This window comes from Agelaius tricolor, unplaced genomic scaffold (assembly GCF_023055355.1).
Source record: "Agelaius tricolor isolate 1412-34295 unplaced genomic scaffold, bAgeTri1.0.p SCAF_10, whole genome shotgun sequence".
NCBI classification, from domain to species: domain Eukaryota; kingdom Metazoa; phylum Chordata; class Aves; order Passeriformes; family Icteridae; genus Agelaius; species Agelaius tricolor.
In genome coordinates, this window is record NW_027269270.1 from 6,041,158 (window position 1) to 6,058,053 (window position 16,896).

Below are 16,896 nucleotides of genomic sequence, written 5' to 3' on the forward strand. Positions count from 1 at the left end.
TAGATGTTTAAACATTGTTGGTTTCTCTTAGCAGTGCTTTTTCCCCCTGCCACTTTTTACCTCAGATAGATAACCAAATTATTCCGCAGGCTGGATTTTCCTTTGTTACCCAAACCAGAGCAGGGATTAAGATTGGATTCCACCAAAGCAAAAGCCAACAATGCTGCCATGGCAGAACACTCTTGAATCATACATACGTGTAGGAGGTAATCTTTAATGGATTTTTGCAAAGGCTAGGCTATTGAAAATGGCTTTGAGCAATCAGTGTTAAATAAATTGTTTCAGCCTGTTAATTTTCTCATCATTTGGGTTTCTAGTATTTTCTAGCTTGCAAGTTGATGAAAAATATTTTAACCATACAATGCTGTAAATTATTGTAGAAAAAAACCAAGCTGAAAATTAACCTTTGACCATAGAATGGAACTTTTCCAATATATTGATAAGTAAATATCTGCATACAGCTTTTTGATCCAACTTATAATAGTCGATATAGTGTCTTCCTGTACCTCTTCTGCAAAACATGGCACTGAATTTGGGAATACATGGATGTTTTTGATGGGTTTGGCTGCTCTTGCTCTTGAAATTCCCAAGCAGTGATGCATGAAGTGTGATAGGTGGTATGTAATTTCACAATTGTAAATGAGGTATTGTACTTAGAACTTAAATTTTAGGTTTAAATTGCCTTTATTAGGATTTTGTGTTGGCTTTTTTTATATATTTGGCCACAAACCCATTCTTTAATAAGTTCCATACTTGAGAAGGGCTTTATTTTTTCAGCCTTCAAAAGTTATTTGAGCATTAGTTGATGTATGGGAAGTAATTAGGTCACTGAAACAAGATTGGTAGTTTAAAGAATTTGTCCTAATGGGATGCAGAAGTTGAAGTGATACCTCTGAAAAGATTCTAAGAATGTTTAAAAAAATTTTTTTGGTGGTTCAGAGAGGTGAACTTTTAAGAATAAAAGTATCTTTCTCTACAAAAATATTTGTCCAGTGTTTCTGTTTAAAATAAATGCTCTTTTGTTTGTTTAGCAGAGTTGACTCAGCTTTGGTTGGTTACCATAGTTCAACACTGTTTTTGCATTTCCATGTGAATTTCTAGTAATTCCCAGGCTTGGTTCAGGTTTTGGGGATCTTTTTGTATTGCTTTGTTAGCTGCCTGTGGAGCTGTGCTTCTCTTCGTTGAATTTGGAAAAACATCAAGCAAGACTTAAGTCTTGATCGAAAATCCCTCAAATGTCACTCACTGATGAAAAACATCAAATAACTTCTAGTGAAGTAGTGGCTGCAGGGAGAAGGGAGAGATAAAAGACTTTGCTTGTTTTAAATTAGTGATCTCATGGAGAGGTACTGTGGCAAGGTAGCACTGGTTATATGAGGTAACAGCTGCTCAATGGCATTTTAGGAAACATGAAAAAATATTTAGAATTAAAACGCGCAGCAGAGGTGGGGGGACCAAGGACAGCCTGGTAACATTCTGTGACAGCTGACTGGTGAAGCTGAGCTGCTGTTTTGTGTGGCTGTGGCTGTGCAGTGGCTGGGCCTTGGTTTGTGTGGTCAGCAAAGCTGTTCTCTCACCTCTGGTTCCCTGTTTGTGGCCGCCGCCGTGAATCCGTCCATTTTCCAGTGGAAGCTGAAAGCAGTAACTGTGTGCCCAGAGCTCCTGAGGAGCTCACTAATCTCCAGCGTTTGGATTGGAGGGATAAAAGGCTGGGAGGATCAAATAAGTGCCAAGTTTTGGCCTGACCTTGACTTCTTTGTCTAAATGACTTCCTTTATCAGACTTGCTTACTTTGTTTTGTTTGATCCTGGTCCCCTGCTCAAGCCCAGCTTCTGGCCTTTGCCACTCCGGTTATATTTGTGCAGTGTCTCCACTTTATCAGCTGGATTGTTGCTGCCCCTTGAAAATGTTCTCTCCAGCAACAAAATTACAAGTAAATGAAGTAATTTGGTAGCTTCATGTAGCCAATACCAGCACTGTACTGGAATATAGGCACTTTAGAGCCCAGGGTTCATGAACTAAGGTCAAATAGTGTGGTTTTTGTCTCTGAGCAGGTTCACTGAGTTGGTTTCCATTTCAGTATTAATGGAGGTGGAAAAGAAACTCAGATTAGTATTACTGACAAATTTAAACTCTAGTGTGGAGATCCTGATGAAGCTTTTGATAAAACACAGTCTTGCATGCACTTGAACATTGAGCTGAAGTCATGTGAATACTGAGGTTTCGATGCCCACTGGAATCTTCATTCCTGTTTCTAGGAGTTTCATGTTTGATGTAAAGTGGACCAGAAGGCATTGTTGACTATTACAAATTAAATTTTGGAATCATGTGGACTACCTGGGTAGATGCAATGACTTTGAGAATGTTCCTTGGAAACATAATTTTAATGTAGTGTTCTTTCAATTTTTTTTCCTCAAGTAGTGTTACTAGATAATGCCTGTGAATAATTAAAATAACCTTGAGCTAACCTTTGCTGTTTGTTTTATTCTTGTTTCTTTTGTTTTTCCCAGGACAAAATGGCCAAAATGGAGGTCAAGACATCGCTTTTAGACGACATGATTGGGGTGGGAGATATGGTTCTTTTAGAGCCACTTAATGAAGACTCCTTCATCAATAACCTGAAGAAGCGCTTTGATCACAATGAAGTTTATGTGAGTATATGTTAAAAAATAACATCCTATGGGGAGCTATGCTGTCATTCTTAAGATATGTGTTTATTTATAAGAATACACACAGACCGAATGCCTGAATATTATCCATTGTATTAGGGATGTTTTAAACCTTACTTGTGCTGTAGCCTTTCCTGTACTACATTCTTTGCATTTGATCTTCCCCATCTGGGATATTTTTCCTTTTTCTTTTTCTCCATTACACGACATGGGAGACCTCTGATTTTCATAAAGAGCAGTTCCAGAACTGCTGCTGGCAGTAACTTTGATGCTCCTGTTGTCAGAGGGCATTGCAGTTATAAATAATTCATATACAGGGAAGGCACTTCCAGGATGTTAGAGCGGGCTGAAGCAGAAACAATACACACTCAGAATATGCTAAGGGTATCTTAAATATTGCCTGCTATCTTTGATTTGCAAAAAGGTTATGTTTATTGCAAAGGTTGGGTTTTAAACTAAATACAATGAGCTTGGATATATGTGGAAGTAATCAAAGTCTTCAGGCATATTAATCCCTGAGTGATGATCACAGGAGAGATGTTGTGAACTGGCAGTTAGAACACAGGCAGGGGAATGAAGAGGCAAATGGTGATTCCAGTTAAGCTTTTAATTTCCTGCTTCATCTCTTTGTTCCACTTTTGCTAAAATGTGCACGGTATTGTATCTGTTTTATTGCTTAGGGTGTGTGAACTTAACAGTTTGAAGAGACTTTCCAAGGCTGCTGGTGAGCCTAAATATTTAAACCAAAGTATATCTGTGATCTGCAAGCCATCGTGTCTGCAGCTTACTAAAATCAAAGAGATGTTCTGTACTTAATTATAATTTAGTCTTCCTCCCCCTTTTAATTTTTGGGGTGATTATATTTTTCATTCTTGCTGAGCATTTGAACCGTGATGGTTTCGTTATTCTGGAGATTGGAAAGGAAAAGGTATGGGAGGATCTGTGCTATTTTTGTTTGCTTCTTCTATCTCTTAGCTATAGTCTATAGCTAAGAGATGGAAGAAGCTAATAGTCTGCTATTCATTGTCTGCCATGTCTTTCTTCTCAATTTTTTGTTCAATCAGGCCTGCTCCCTTTTCTGTGCACATTAGATTGGTAATACACAGTTGCTCCTAACTGCTATTGTATCATTTCCACTGATTGCTCCTTCAGGTTGTACTGACAATTTAAATTAAACAATAAAATTAAGAAAAGACTCTCAGTATCCATGAAAATCTTGTTTAAAGAAGAAACCAAAACGATGTATATTTGTGGAAACGTTTTTTTCTCAATGGTTAAAAAAATTAAACTTTTTTGTTTTTAAACTTCTCTTATACCTTTGAGAGTTAGATTTGCAAAACTTTGTGTCTTGAATTTTCCTTGGTCCTTGAAAATGGGTTCTGTTCCCTATGGATAACCCTTGGTTGTTGATACAGACAAGTAGATATTAGACTTCTCTTTTCTGCTCTTTCCTCTTGTTTCTGGCAAATCCTTCATTTTCAATAACTGCAGTGACTGCCTCTTCTGGGAATCAGAGGTTTTTTTTCCAGTCAGTGGCTTGTATGCTTAATATGTTCCACATCAGTTTTAGGGTTAATACTCTATTCCTAGTGTCTGCAGTAACAGTGGGTGATTCTGAATCATCCCATTCCATTTAACTCAAGAAAATATGAAGGAAAAGAAAACGAAAGAGCTGTTTGCCTGGAGATTAAAGGAGAACCCAGCCTTTGATATGACCCACTTTGGGTCATATTTGAAAGTTTTATTTAAAGCAATAAAGATGCAGACCTGTTCTGTGAGGGCACCCTGGACTGTGCAGTTTCTTATGAAGGATTGCTATAAATCTTATGCAAGTGGATTTCTCAAAGGGGGTTTTGGTTTCTTTTTTTTTTTTTCCAGTCAACTGCTATGGATTTTCCTGTCAACTCCTATGGATTGCATTTAATTACATGTTTCTGCTTAATTCAGACTAGATATGTTTTTTCTTGAAAGAAACTGAATGCTTTAATGGCAAATGGGTGTTCTATTTTGTTATTCTCTGCTGTTATGAGCTAGCTGACAATGTGTGTTCAAACACACATTTCTTTGAGATGGTGACATTGAAATATGTATTTCCCCCAGTTTCTGATTCTGCTGCACCTGGCACTGATGTGCAATTTAATTATCTGTATTATGTTCTTTGGTAGGTCATACCAGGTGCCACTTTTCCCTAGCAATGTAGGATCCTTTGGCTTGCAGGTGGGAATGTCTATTTTTTCAAGGTCTTACAAGCTCTGTGTGTGAATCTAGAATTTGAAGGTCAAATGTCACAGATCTTTGCAAATATTAAAACATTCACTACGTACAGTGGTAGAAAAGAGAGATGTTCATGCCTGTGCCACATGCTGCTTCCAAGTATGCAAGTTACTTGGCTTGTGATGCTGCATGGTTTTATTTACCAAATCACTTGAGGAATATTGTCTCCTCTCCATATCAGCTGGGTTTTGCTGCCTTGCGAATTTTTTGCATATTTTAGAAAATTTGTAAAACAGTAACAGTTGGAATGGTGCTCACTGTAACAACCACGTTAATTTTCAAGTACAAACTCTTCTCTACCTTCTCCTTGCTGCTGCCACTCATGGCAACTACACTTTGCATTTCTGGTTTTAGACTCTGATGGGGACAATGGAGCCTCTGTTACACCTGGAAGTAGGGCTTGTTTTACCATGTAAAATCTGTAGTTTGCATCCAGGGGAAACCAAATTGCACTACTGAAGAGCTGCTGCTTAACCAACACTGCAGATTTCTGCTCCTCCAACAAGCTGCATAGCCAAATTGACCTCTCAGGATCCTTTCAGAGGGCAGTAGGAATGGACTTGTCCTTTAATGGCTGAGCTGTGGGCTTAAGTTCAGCCCTCATGTCAGTATTCCACCGCAGGCACTGCCGGAAGTTGTGCTCAAGTTTAAAGAACAAAGTCAAGCTGCAGCAAACCAGGCTTACCCAACATGGTTTTCTAAACCATGCAGTCTGCATGGTTTCCTGCAGACTGAAGGCTCTGTCAGTGCTACATATGTTAGTTTTTAAAGGGAGTTGCAGTTGTAACCTTCAGAAGGGTTTGTTGTGAGGAATGAGACCTGTAACATGGAAAACTTTGAAGATGCTGTGAGGTTGGCCAGGTGCTGCACGATGGTGTTAGCCGGTCTTGGTAGGTAAACTCACTAAGGGGACTTAAAGAGAGATGGACACAAGCTTTTTAGTAAAGCCTATTGTGACAGGATGAGGAATATTGGTTTTAAACTCAGAGGGTAGATTTAGACTAGATAATAAGCAAGAAATTTTCTTCATGATGTGGATAGTAAAACACTGTAACAGGCCATCCAGAGAGGTGATAGGTGATGGGGTGATTGCCTCATCCCTGGAAGCATTCAAGGTCACCATGGAGATGGATTCTGAGCTACCTGATCTAGTTGGAGATGTCCCTGCTCATTGCAGGGGGGATTGATTGGACTACAGACCTTTAAATGTTCCTGCCAACCCAAACTCTTCTGTGATTCTATGACATGTGAGACTCAGATCGAGCCATTAGTGAACAATGCCAAACCTCTCCCCTCCCCACAGCCAAGGATGACAAGATGGTTGGGCTCATTCCACTAGAAGATTTTGTGCCTTTTCTAGTCTCTTTCACAGTTTTTATGTTCGATGCTGAATGTTTGATGTTGGAGATTCTAGTGCCAGCTCCATCTACCCCTTTGAAACTCTAGATCTCCTCCACCAGAGCTCCCTTTGCAAGAGGCAAAGCTCTTGGAGCTCTTTAGCTCTGGATCCTCTGATGGCCCTTTTGTATCATCCCAGGCACATTCACTGTACGCCCTTCAAGAACACTTCATGCCATGGTGCAAACACGGCAATGAGCTCCCTCCTAAGAGTGAGGGAGCAGATTGTGGCCTGATTACCTGTTGTTCAATTTTATGTGTATTTGGTGGAAAGTTTAATAGACTTGGGTGTTGTGTTACATACTAGAGCGCAAAGCTGGAGGCTGTGCCTATAAAAATAAGCATGAAGGCTGGTGGAGCTGGAGTTAGGCCAAATATTCTACTAAAGACCATCAAATTCTGCAGTAATCTCATGCTGAGTGGCTTGGGGAGGGGGGAGGGTTTGTTGGGTAACACGCATGTGTTAATTGGAAATGGGAATCTTAGAGTTTAGTCATGTCTGGAAATGTCTGAGGTATGTCTGACCAAGAAAAATCTCATTAGAAAGCTGTAATTGTTTATTATATTGTTTTCGCAACTCTTAAAGTTTACATTGATAAAATTTGCATTGCTGTTCCACAAAAGCTCTTTTCTGTAACTGTTGGTAACAAAAGCCCGTGGGAGTCTTTCGTTAACTTTACGAAGTAAAATGTGGCTCATGGGCAATGCATTAGCAAGTAGGAAAGAATCCCACAATGTTGATTATTTGAAGGTTTCAGGGAGCACTTTGTGTGGTTAAAATGTGTGACCTGCAGACCGCATGGAAAACTTTAAATACATTCATAAAATTCAGTTTGTGTGTGATTGATGAATTTTTGACTTGTTCTGTTGAACTCCCTCTCTTAAGGTTTATTTTTTTTTCTAAGTTGGCTGAAATATGCTCGCCGAATCCTATTCGGCAATTATTTTTCCTTTGCAGTTTGGGATGCTGACAAATGGGAGGGGGCATCTGTCTATATATACATTTACAGTGACTCATGAATGGTAGAGATTTTGGGTAAAATGTAGTGTTTGTATTGGTCTGAAACTTATTTTTATGCTGGGTTTGCTGTTTTGTGAGAGATGTGGAAGTGTCAAGGGAGGTGTGAGGAGTCTGGAGGGGAGGGGAACTGTGTAGGCTCACAGGAGTCAGCCTTTAGAGGTCAGATATGGCTTTATTCTGCTGCCCTGCACATTTTTCCCCACAGTTATGTTGTTTCTTGAAGTCTTCCCAAATTTGCAGAGGTCAACATTTTGTTCCTTACAAGAAAATGTTTGTTTGCTTTTTGTTCTTACAACAAAACAGAATCTTTCTCTGATGTCAGCGTTTAATTTGTACTTTCTGGTGCGTGGAGTTTGTGGGCTGCTTTGGGCAGCAGCAGTCTTATGTTACTGAACATTTGTTGTTTTATCACTGAAACATTAAATATTTGGCATTCCAGGGTAATAACTCTTGTTTTATCTGTTTGAGGTACCATCCTTATGGCTGCCTTCTGCTGGCATGGCTGTTGACATGTGCTTGTTTCATAGACTGAGCTGCTTCCTGTTGATCTTGATTGCTTTAATATTTTAGGGTTAACCTTTTTGGGTTTGACTTGCTTTTACTCCACTGTGTCTGTCTATACTATTGATTCATCCATTTTCAGCTACCTTAGATTATTTAGGACTTCACTGAATTGCTGTCAAGCACAGTTTCTTTGTTCCTGCTGCACTCGTACCTGGTATTCCAGATGCTACATTTGCAAGAACAGGGTAGGGAACACATTTATGTGAATGAGACCAATTGTCCTGGTCTGCATCAGCCTTGTGTAACCATCCCACTGATGCTGTGAAGAAGAGACTTGTGGTATTGGGCAACACAAATGCAGCTTACTGGGAAGATCTGTGTGGTAGTAGTAACTGAGTGACTGTTGAAGTTCAATTTTATTCTCAGTTTTATTATGCTGATGCCAGCATGATCATGCTCACCTTTAAAATGTGGTTCTTGGGGCCAGGTGGGGTCCTTGGCTGGGTTTTGATGAGGGTTGTTGTCCCCTGTGGATTTAGGGTACGTCATAGCTGCGTGTGTGCTGGCTGGTGGCAGGACTGTGCTTTGCTGCTCCTGCAGCAACACACATGAGAGTCTTTCCTCCTGCCAGATCTGACCCTGCTCTCTTGTCCTTTCATGTGTTTACTTGTGTTTAGCCAGCGAGTCCATCCTGGGCTGCTGGTCTCCCTTTGGGAGTTTGAGGAGTGGCAGGTGTGGTGGCTGTCCAGCTTCCTAAAGGCAGGATGGTTTGAGAGCTGGATCAGAGCAGCCTCCATCTGCCTGTGATGGGAGCCCAGGGGACCTGAGTTTCCTCCCATCTCCTTCTCTTCCTCCCTTGGGGAATGCCTGTGTCAATTTGAGCAATTTTCCCATCAGTGCCTCAACAGTTTTGCCCTTTGAGGGAAGCTACTGAGTTGTAGTAATAATATTGTTGCAGCTGCCACAGGCTAGGACCTTGATGCCTGCTGCTTCTTCAGATGTGAAGAAAGGCTTGTGTGCCCAAGGCACATCTTTTCTGTGATAGCTTGTGGCCTAAGAAGTATTCTGCCTCCCTGCAAATCTTCCTTTGCTTTGTTATCTAGATAAAAATCCTGTGGGTCCTCTGGCCCTTCACATCAGCCTGCTCCAGCAAAACAAACTTCATAACTTGCCCAGAGTCAGGAGTAAAGATTTTCACAGCAGGTTGGCTGCTTTTTACCTTGAAGTGCTTTGTGGGAGGAGAGTTATTTATCTCAAGGCAGTGCTTTGTTTCCTTTCCTTTTTGTACAGCTCCCACGATTCAGAGCCTCGTGTTTGAGGCACTGCTTGTGGGGCTCCATGCAGTATTTGCATGAAGGAGTAAGAAAACAGTAATAAGGATCAGAGAAAACTGAATGTATTTGGTGGGCGGTGTGTAGGGGTCTTCTCCTCCCCTACACACTCCTTCTTTTTTGCCTCTGATGTGATACTTTGAAAATAGAGAGGAGAAAGTGTAGGAAATGCCTCTGGTTACAGTGTTAGCTTTGCCTCAAAATACTGTGTATTTCTTCACTAAGGTGATGATGACATCTGGGTCATTTTGTGATGGTTTCAGTGCACATTATATGATAGCAAAACACTGAAGGAAGATTAATGAAAGACTGACAAATGAAAAAATAGAAGCAAAAGTGTCCAAGGGCTGTAAAAACACGGCTTTCACCCTGAAGAGCATAGGATAGCCTTGGCTGCAAAAGGGCAGAAAGCTCGCCTTCTCTCCCCCCCACCTTTCATTCATACAGAAATAATGGAATATTTTGGAATGAATGCTCTCACTAATGTTTTCACCAGTGGTTTCTTGGCACAGACACATCCAATCTCCAGCTACTGTTTGCTTGTGAAAACAAGTCTTTCCCTTTTGAAAAGTGGGCAAGCACTGATGTTTGAGGGTGCTTAAACAGTGTCTTGAAAATTCCTCATGTCACCTTTGAGTTGACTTCTTCATTGCCTATTTTCAGGTTTTGCCTGTATATGTATCCTGTGTATGGACTCTTTGTTTGTATAAATCATCCCAGTGTAGCCAGAGATGAGACGAGCAGAGAGGATTAGCCTGCTTCATTAATAACAGCACTGGAGTCTGTTCATGATGATATTGAGGTTAGCAGCAATGTTCACTGAGCAGGGCAGAGATTTCTGTGCCCTCAAGAAGCTCAGAAGTGAAACCTGATCAGCTGCGCTCGTGCATGCACTTCGCGTACTCGCTCCGACTTGCAGTGTGGGTGTCTTCTGGCAAATGAGCTGCTCTTACTCCAGGGCTTGGATCTCAAACAGCTTGCAGTGCAGTTAAAGGCTTGATCCTGGCCACTGCTGGCTGCCCACAGCTTGTCCAGGCTGCTGCTGCTTGCACAGTGGCTTGCAGGATCAAGCCCATATTGAAGGACATTTTAGTAGTGTGGTTATCCTCTTTGACTTAGGTTGCCTGTGTTGTCGTTGTTTGCTCTGGGATGCAAATGTGGGCTTCTGCCTTTGTGTGACCTCTTTGAGCTTTCTTTCTTGAGTCATTATATCAGCCATTAATGTACTTTGTACAGGACTGTTATTTTGTCTCCTCACTTTCTTATTTTCCTTGATTGTTTTTCCCTTCTTATCCCTTCAGGACCTCATCCACTGCTCTTCTAGGTAGGTTTTTTTACAGCCTTTACTGTCCCATGCAGGTTTTACACGGCTGCCTGTCCTGGTTAATAACTGCATTAAGCACAGAGAGTAGTTTACCAGGATTGGGGGTTTTTCCTATTACAACATACAGACTTTGTCCACTGTATCTCTGGGACTAAAATGCTGTTTCCAAGAAGGTGGGCTTGAGCAAGAGGGTTTTCATCATCATGGAGAATAGTCTGTGTTTGTTCAGCAGTCCAGTGATATATTTCCCTGCTCTCACTGAAGCACAAGGAGTGTTGGCCCAGCATTGCCTCAACCTGAAGTGCAGCTGCTCAGCTTGGATCACAGGTGGAGTTTATTTTGTATGTGCTGCTGTGGAACAGTGCCTGCAAACCCTGGAGTGTTACAGGATGAAATCCACGTCTGTTTGTTTGTTTGTCTTTTTCAAGTACCCTGCCCATCCCTCTCCACCAAGCAATACAAACACCTCAATTGCCATACACAGGAATGAGTAAATCAAAGCCCCAGAAACAGCAATGGGCTCAGGTGGTTTTGCTTTTAGTCTTCATGTTGCTGTCTTCCTTACTCTTTTAAAACATTGTCTCTTGCAGCTTTGTGCTTCCAACCTGAAAAAACACGATGGACCAGAGGCATGGTGCATTTAGCTATTTTGTTATGGCCAGCCACACTGTAAAACAAATTTGAGCTCACAACATGATTGTTCAAATAATAGGTGATATTTTAATACAGTACTGATCTAGCTGGTAACACTTATTAAAATAGGAAACTTCAATATAGAGTAAAGTTGTAGTTTTAAATTTGCCTGGCTCTGTTTGAGATTGAGACAGCTCAAAACACTTAGAACATGTAAGTACAGGCTTCCTCTGCCATCTCCTTGGCCTCAGCTGTTCTGAACATGCAGTGGCACACATGCTTATGAGTTGGCAAGATCCAGAACTGCAGTAGGTCAGGCAAATACAAAGGAAAATGAGTATTATATTAGAAAGAGAATTTTCACGTGTCATATTAAAAAAACTGCCTGAAAACCAGAACACAGCTCTCCTCCACCACAATGAAAACAGTGCTGGGAAGCCTTGGTTTGGAATTAATTCCAATAAAACCTAGTCACACTTTTCTTTGATCTACTTTGTCTCCCATTTCAATGAAACATTTTGGTGGCATGATCTGAAACTCTTCAAAGATCTAGGAACCAAATGATTATTTGAGCATAGCCATTACTAAAGCAATGTGCATTATGTGTATCTGGAGTATTAAAATTGGCCTGCATAAATGGAAGAATCCAAACTAGCAATCTTATTTTACTAAATTTTTTTTGTTTTCTATTTCTGTGCTCCAAAGTTTGACACATTAAATAAATAGAGAGAAACCTTGTTGCCCCCTGGGAATTAGTGCACTTGCCAGGTACATTTGTACTTGGGGCATTTTACAGCAGGACTGACTTGTGTGCAGCAGCAATTTCTCTGGGCTGTTACAGGCTACAAGAGGTAAGAAGCAGTGGGTTTGTTTTTAGCAGAGCTGACAAAAGGGATGTAGGCTACAATTCCAAAAGGCTTGCCACAAATCCGTGTAGATGTTGAATGATTTTAACCTCTGCAGAAGGTTGCTTTGCAGAGATTGCCACAGATCCAGAAAAGCTTTTAAGGATACAGAGCAGGCTTTTATGACAGCCCCAGCTGGACAACTTCTGTGCTTCTGCCTCAACTGGTGTCAGTAGTGTTCCCTGGCTTCTGCAGATCCAGTCTCCTCTCTTCTGGCCTTTGGGGCACTGCAAGTCTAACTTTGACAGGAGGAAAAACAGCTTTATTAATATACTGTGTCCCAGGGTGTGAAATATTCTCCTGTTAGTTGTACTAGTGCTCTTCTAAAGGATGCCCTTCTTGGGTTGGCCTGCACTGCCTCTATCCTGTGTACCAGATTTCACTGTGCACCCTGGCAGCAGAGGTTGTTTGGGGACCTTTCACTGGGCTCACTGAAAGGTGTCTGCAGCCTCTTAGCTGGAAATGTCCAGTTTATAGCAACAACTTTCCCTAACCTTTGACTGGGAAGAGGCTGCTGCCTGTACATTTCTCTCAAGCAGCAAGAGCCTGATCCTGCTATTTGAGGCTTTTTCTTAAGCCAGTCTGCTTGGGTGAGAGAGGCTCAGAAGGCCTTGCATGGTCCCTGCAAACTGGAAGTAGCACTAGTATCTTGTCCCAAGTGGTTACATTGGCCTCCAGTCCTAGGGGGAGAAAATGGGACATCAAAGAGTCTTGGTCATTGCATCTGGACCAGTACTTTGAAGTGATGTGTAACAAACATGAACAGCTTTTCCAGTTGAATTGGAATTTGGAATTTTCTTCCTGCTTGAGGTGCTAACCCCTTATCTGAACAGGAATGAGCTGTATGTGTTGTTTTGGTGGTGAATGCAGAGTGTGTTGTCATTTAAGCTGACAGAAATTTGAATGCTCTGTTCTGAAGCAGTGTTGTCACACCACATGAGAGGTGCACTGAGAAATGATGAGTGAGGGTCCTTTTGCTTTGTGTTCTGAGCAAAAACTCACAGAATTCACCTCTGTGAGTTGCATTGAAGTAGAAGTTGGGAGGAAGGAGTGTTATTAGCAGTCTAGTTAGCAAAACTTCACGAGACAGCAGATCTCACCCAAACTTGCATAAGGAGACCATGTCAAACCAAGAAAGAAATCAAATCTCCTGGCTGTATTCTGTGCATCCATCATCATGAGGCCAACTCTTCTTTCATTCTTGTCCTTAAGCAGGGAAATTCAAGAATCTCTTTTGTCCCTGGGGTGCTGTGGTATGGTCTCCCACTACTCTTGGGCGTTCTGCCTTCAGCACTGGAATGTTCCTGTGCTTGTCGCTCGCTCGAGGATTTAAGCCATTTATTTTGTTTGTTTATAATAGAGCTCTGGTGGGAAGACAGATGTTATGTGGGAAAGCTATTTTCCGGATCTGCTTATCCCTGTTATGTGCAGTCTCACAGACCACCAGTAGCAAGTAGCTATTAGGCATCAGCTTTGAGAGATTGGCATTTTCAGAAGAGGAAATGTATTAGTTCTTGTAAGCAGCTTTGCAACAAACCCAATGACTTCTTGGCACACTTTGGCTTGGTGTTTAAAATGGATTGGAGCATGTCTTTGTTTCAATATAGTCATTTGACCTTTTGAAATATTAGTATTTTAGGAAATGGCCCGTATTTGTTTGTATCTGGCAGCAAAGAGCTGACTTGAATTCCCAAAATACATTGTCTAAGCAGCACTTAGCTATGAAGACATGGTTCTAAATAAATCTCATTTAAATGCCTGTGTTCAAAATTAAAAATCAAGGTTTTCACTTTCAGTAATCTTTCTTTATCTTGAAGTCCCAGGGTACTTCAAGGAACTTAGCAATTAAATTGTATGCTATTATGATAGCAGAATAGGGACAAGTCTTTGTGTTCCAAAGAATTCATGTTTCAGAATATAATGTTTAAGATTTGGCCTTCATCTCTCTTCTGCTGATACTTTACAGCACTGGTTTCACAACAGGCTGAGCTCACAAATTCCTAAGATTTAGGAGGAAACAATTTATTATTGTTTTATCAGAAAAGAGTCCTAATTGGGCTATCTGTGCACTTGGGAAGACTAGAAAGCTTCTTAGTCTTGGGCATCTGTTGGTCTTGCCAGGAATCTGTAGATTTCCAAATTGCCAAGGCCGCTTGTATTGAGAGAGAGCAAAGTAAACACTGTAGAAAGGCAATTTTAGCATTTCCATCTTGTTCAGCCAAAGAGATTAGACATAGCTGGAAAATTATTTCCTCCATAGGGGGAGGATGACCACAAAACTAGAACCATTTTTTCTTTATTTGAAGAACATTTACATAAGCACACACTGTGGTGTGTGCTTGAAAGAGCAGAACTCCTAATTTTTTGGCTGCTTCTGATCCATCCCAGGAATAGGAAACACTACAAAGATGAGCTTTAAGAGTCTCTGGAGGCCTCATGCCACTTGTTTTATCACTGCAGTCTGGTTTATTCCACTCAGTTTGGGACAGAAGATGCCATGTGAGTTCACAGCTTGGCTGGGCATATGTGTGCAATGGAAAATGGGAAATATTCCTCTCCTTGCTTTCTGCTTAGGACCAGATTTAGTAGCATTTAGCAGGAAATTGCTTTAGGCATGGAAGTTAGATCTGGAAGGGTTGCAGCAATTAATATTTCTCATTTGTAATTTCAGCCCTGGCCATAATTTGGTGCTCTACTGAACATGCTTGGTCAGTAGCTTGGGCTCCTCATGCCTCTCCTCCCATTTCAAAGTGCAAATTACAGTATTTTCTCTAAGAAGTGTTGTGGGGAAAAATCCAAATAGTGTTTGTCAGGTGCTGAGATATCAGCACAGAAGCCCTTTAGAATCATAGTGCATTTAAAAAAAACGACTGTGGGTTTTTTTTTTCTTCTGTAGTTACTGCAAATGTAATCCAAGTAATGGGAACCTATGGCTTTCTGTAGAGCATATACACCTCCTAGGGAGCACTGGTTACTGGAAAAAACATGTTTCATCAGGTGTTATTTATTTGTTTCACAGTTGTGCAAAGAGATACCAAACACTTGGGGGTTTTATTACTCTTTGGTCAGTATCTGCAGGCAGGATGGAATGGGGTTTTGGCATTTCTTGCTGCTCAGTGTATTTGTTTGCAGCCCTTGGAGCTGAGGGAGGCGCAGAAAGCTGTGGGATATCTGACAGTAGGCTTAAGGATTCAAGTTTATTGTGTACAGAATTGGTCTTCCTTGAGCCCAGCAGTGCATGGGGTCTAACAGAGTGAAACAACACATTTTTCCCTTTGCTTCCCAAGGGTGATGGTGAGTACATTTAGAATCTGAAAATACAAATTGCACTTCACATCTGCTGAGGAACCATGGCAGAAACCTGTCCAAGGCTGTTCCCCTTCAGGTTTCTTCTGTGCCTGGGGCTTTGACAAGGTGACATAAAGTTCCTCCTTGGGAAGAGGGGCACAGTCCAGTGCCAGCCTTGCCTTTTGGGGTTTGGTGTGAGTGGCCAAGGGCTGCAGCAAAGCTTGTGTGACATTTGCCATGCAGATGGAGTCAGTTCTTCGTGAACATCTGTGTCCTTCTGCCTTTCCCTCCCCCAGCTGAATTAGTCACAGAAATATAGTATGATTGGGCTTTCTTTTAGAAAATGTTCATAAGAGGCTTTCAGTTATGCAGAAATAGCTACTTGGGACCCAACAGAGAGAGTATCTAAAAGGTGTTTTGAAAATTATGAACATATTTATTCATTGCTACAATTAGGCCTTTTTTTTGTTTGTTTGTTTCCACAAAATTATTAAATGGGTAAATAATATATAAGCAGCAAAATTATGTCAAAAAGAAAATCCCACAATAATTTTCTCTTTTCCTTCAACAGACATACATTGGCAGCGTGGTGATATCAATAAACCCCTACAGATCTCTACCCATTTATACTCCAGAGAAAGTGGAAGAATACAGAAACCGAAACTTTTATGAACTCAGTCCTCACATGTAAGTAGAGCAAAGAAATTTTAGTTTTCATTCTGTCTGGGAACAGATGGTACCAGCTGTCTCTCTCCTCAAAAGATCTGTTGATTAAGGCTACCAAAATGAAAATTACACCACCACTCCCCCAAAATGAATTTTTATTCACTCAGCTGTATTTTAAAGTGAAGTTAAAATGAGTTACTCTTCTTCTTTCATGCACTTAGGCCCTGGTATGTGCATTTCAGAACATTCCTCCCTAACTGTTAGCAGTAGCCAGTATTACAGCACAGTGAAGTAAGCAGTCTGTTTTCAAGGAAATCTGTTTCTTTCAAAGTCCAGATGCCTCCTGGGAGCCTCAAGGTGTTAAATATGTTTGAATCATATAGTGTTACTTTTGATAACTGAAACTCTTAAATTATCTTCGTGCAATGCAGAAAAAAACCAACCCTCTCACGATGAATGCAGAAACGCGTTGGATATGTCTGAATGGTAACTGTAGGAAAATTAAAGCTTGGTCTTCTCTGTGCTGGCTGGAAATGAGCCCATTCATAAAGGACAGCCAGAGCACCCTAAATGCATAATGCAAACTTTAGGACTAAAATAGGATGAATAATAGGACAAGGTGCTGTTCGCAGGTGTGGGTGGTGTGGCTGAGAGGAAGGTACGTGGTCCTCAAGGTCTGCATGTTGCTGTAATAATTTTACCTTGCCAGTTTTAGAGGTGAGGCTGGAGCCAGCTGTTCCTCCCCTCAGTGACACTGGGAAGGAGAAGGGTTTCCAGCTGGCTGTGGGGTTGCACCTGACCCTTCAGCCACAAATTCAGGAGACTGGGTCAATCAGTGGTCAGATAAGTGTCTAAACAGGGCCATACATTTATACATCTTGCT

The 16,896-nt window shown here is 41.2% G+C and overlaps 1 protein-coding gene across 4 annotated transcripts in view; it reads left to right on the forward strand.

Annotated features, from left to right (window-relative positions):
* MYO1B (myosin IB) overlaps positions 1 to 16,896 on the forward strand; it is a 108,898-nt gene that overhangs the window by 13,077 nt on the left and 78,925 nt on the right. For all 4 annotated transcript variants that reach the window (XM_071434527.1, XM_071434526.1, XM_071434528.1 and 1 more), the window contains 2 exons: positions 2,511 to 2,651; positions 15,919 to 16,034. In XM_071434527.1, coding sequence (XP_071290628.1) covers positions 2,517 to 2,651; positions 15,919 to 16,034 — 251 coding nt within the window. In that variant the 5' untranslated portion in view covers positions 2,511 to 2,516. Of the gene's footprint in view, positions 1 to 2,510; positions 2,652 to 15,918; positions 16,035 to 16,896 lie in introns of those variants that run through there.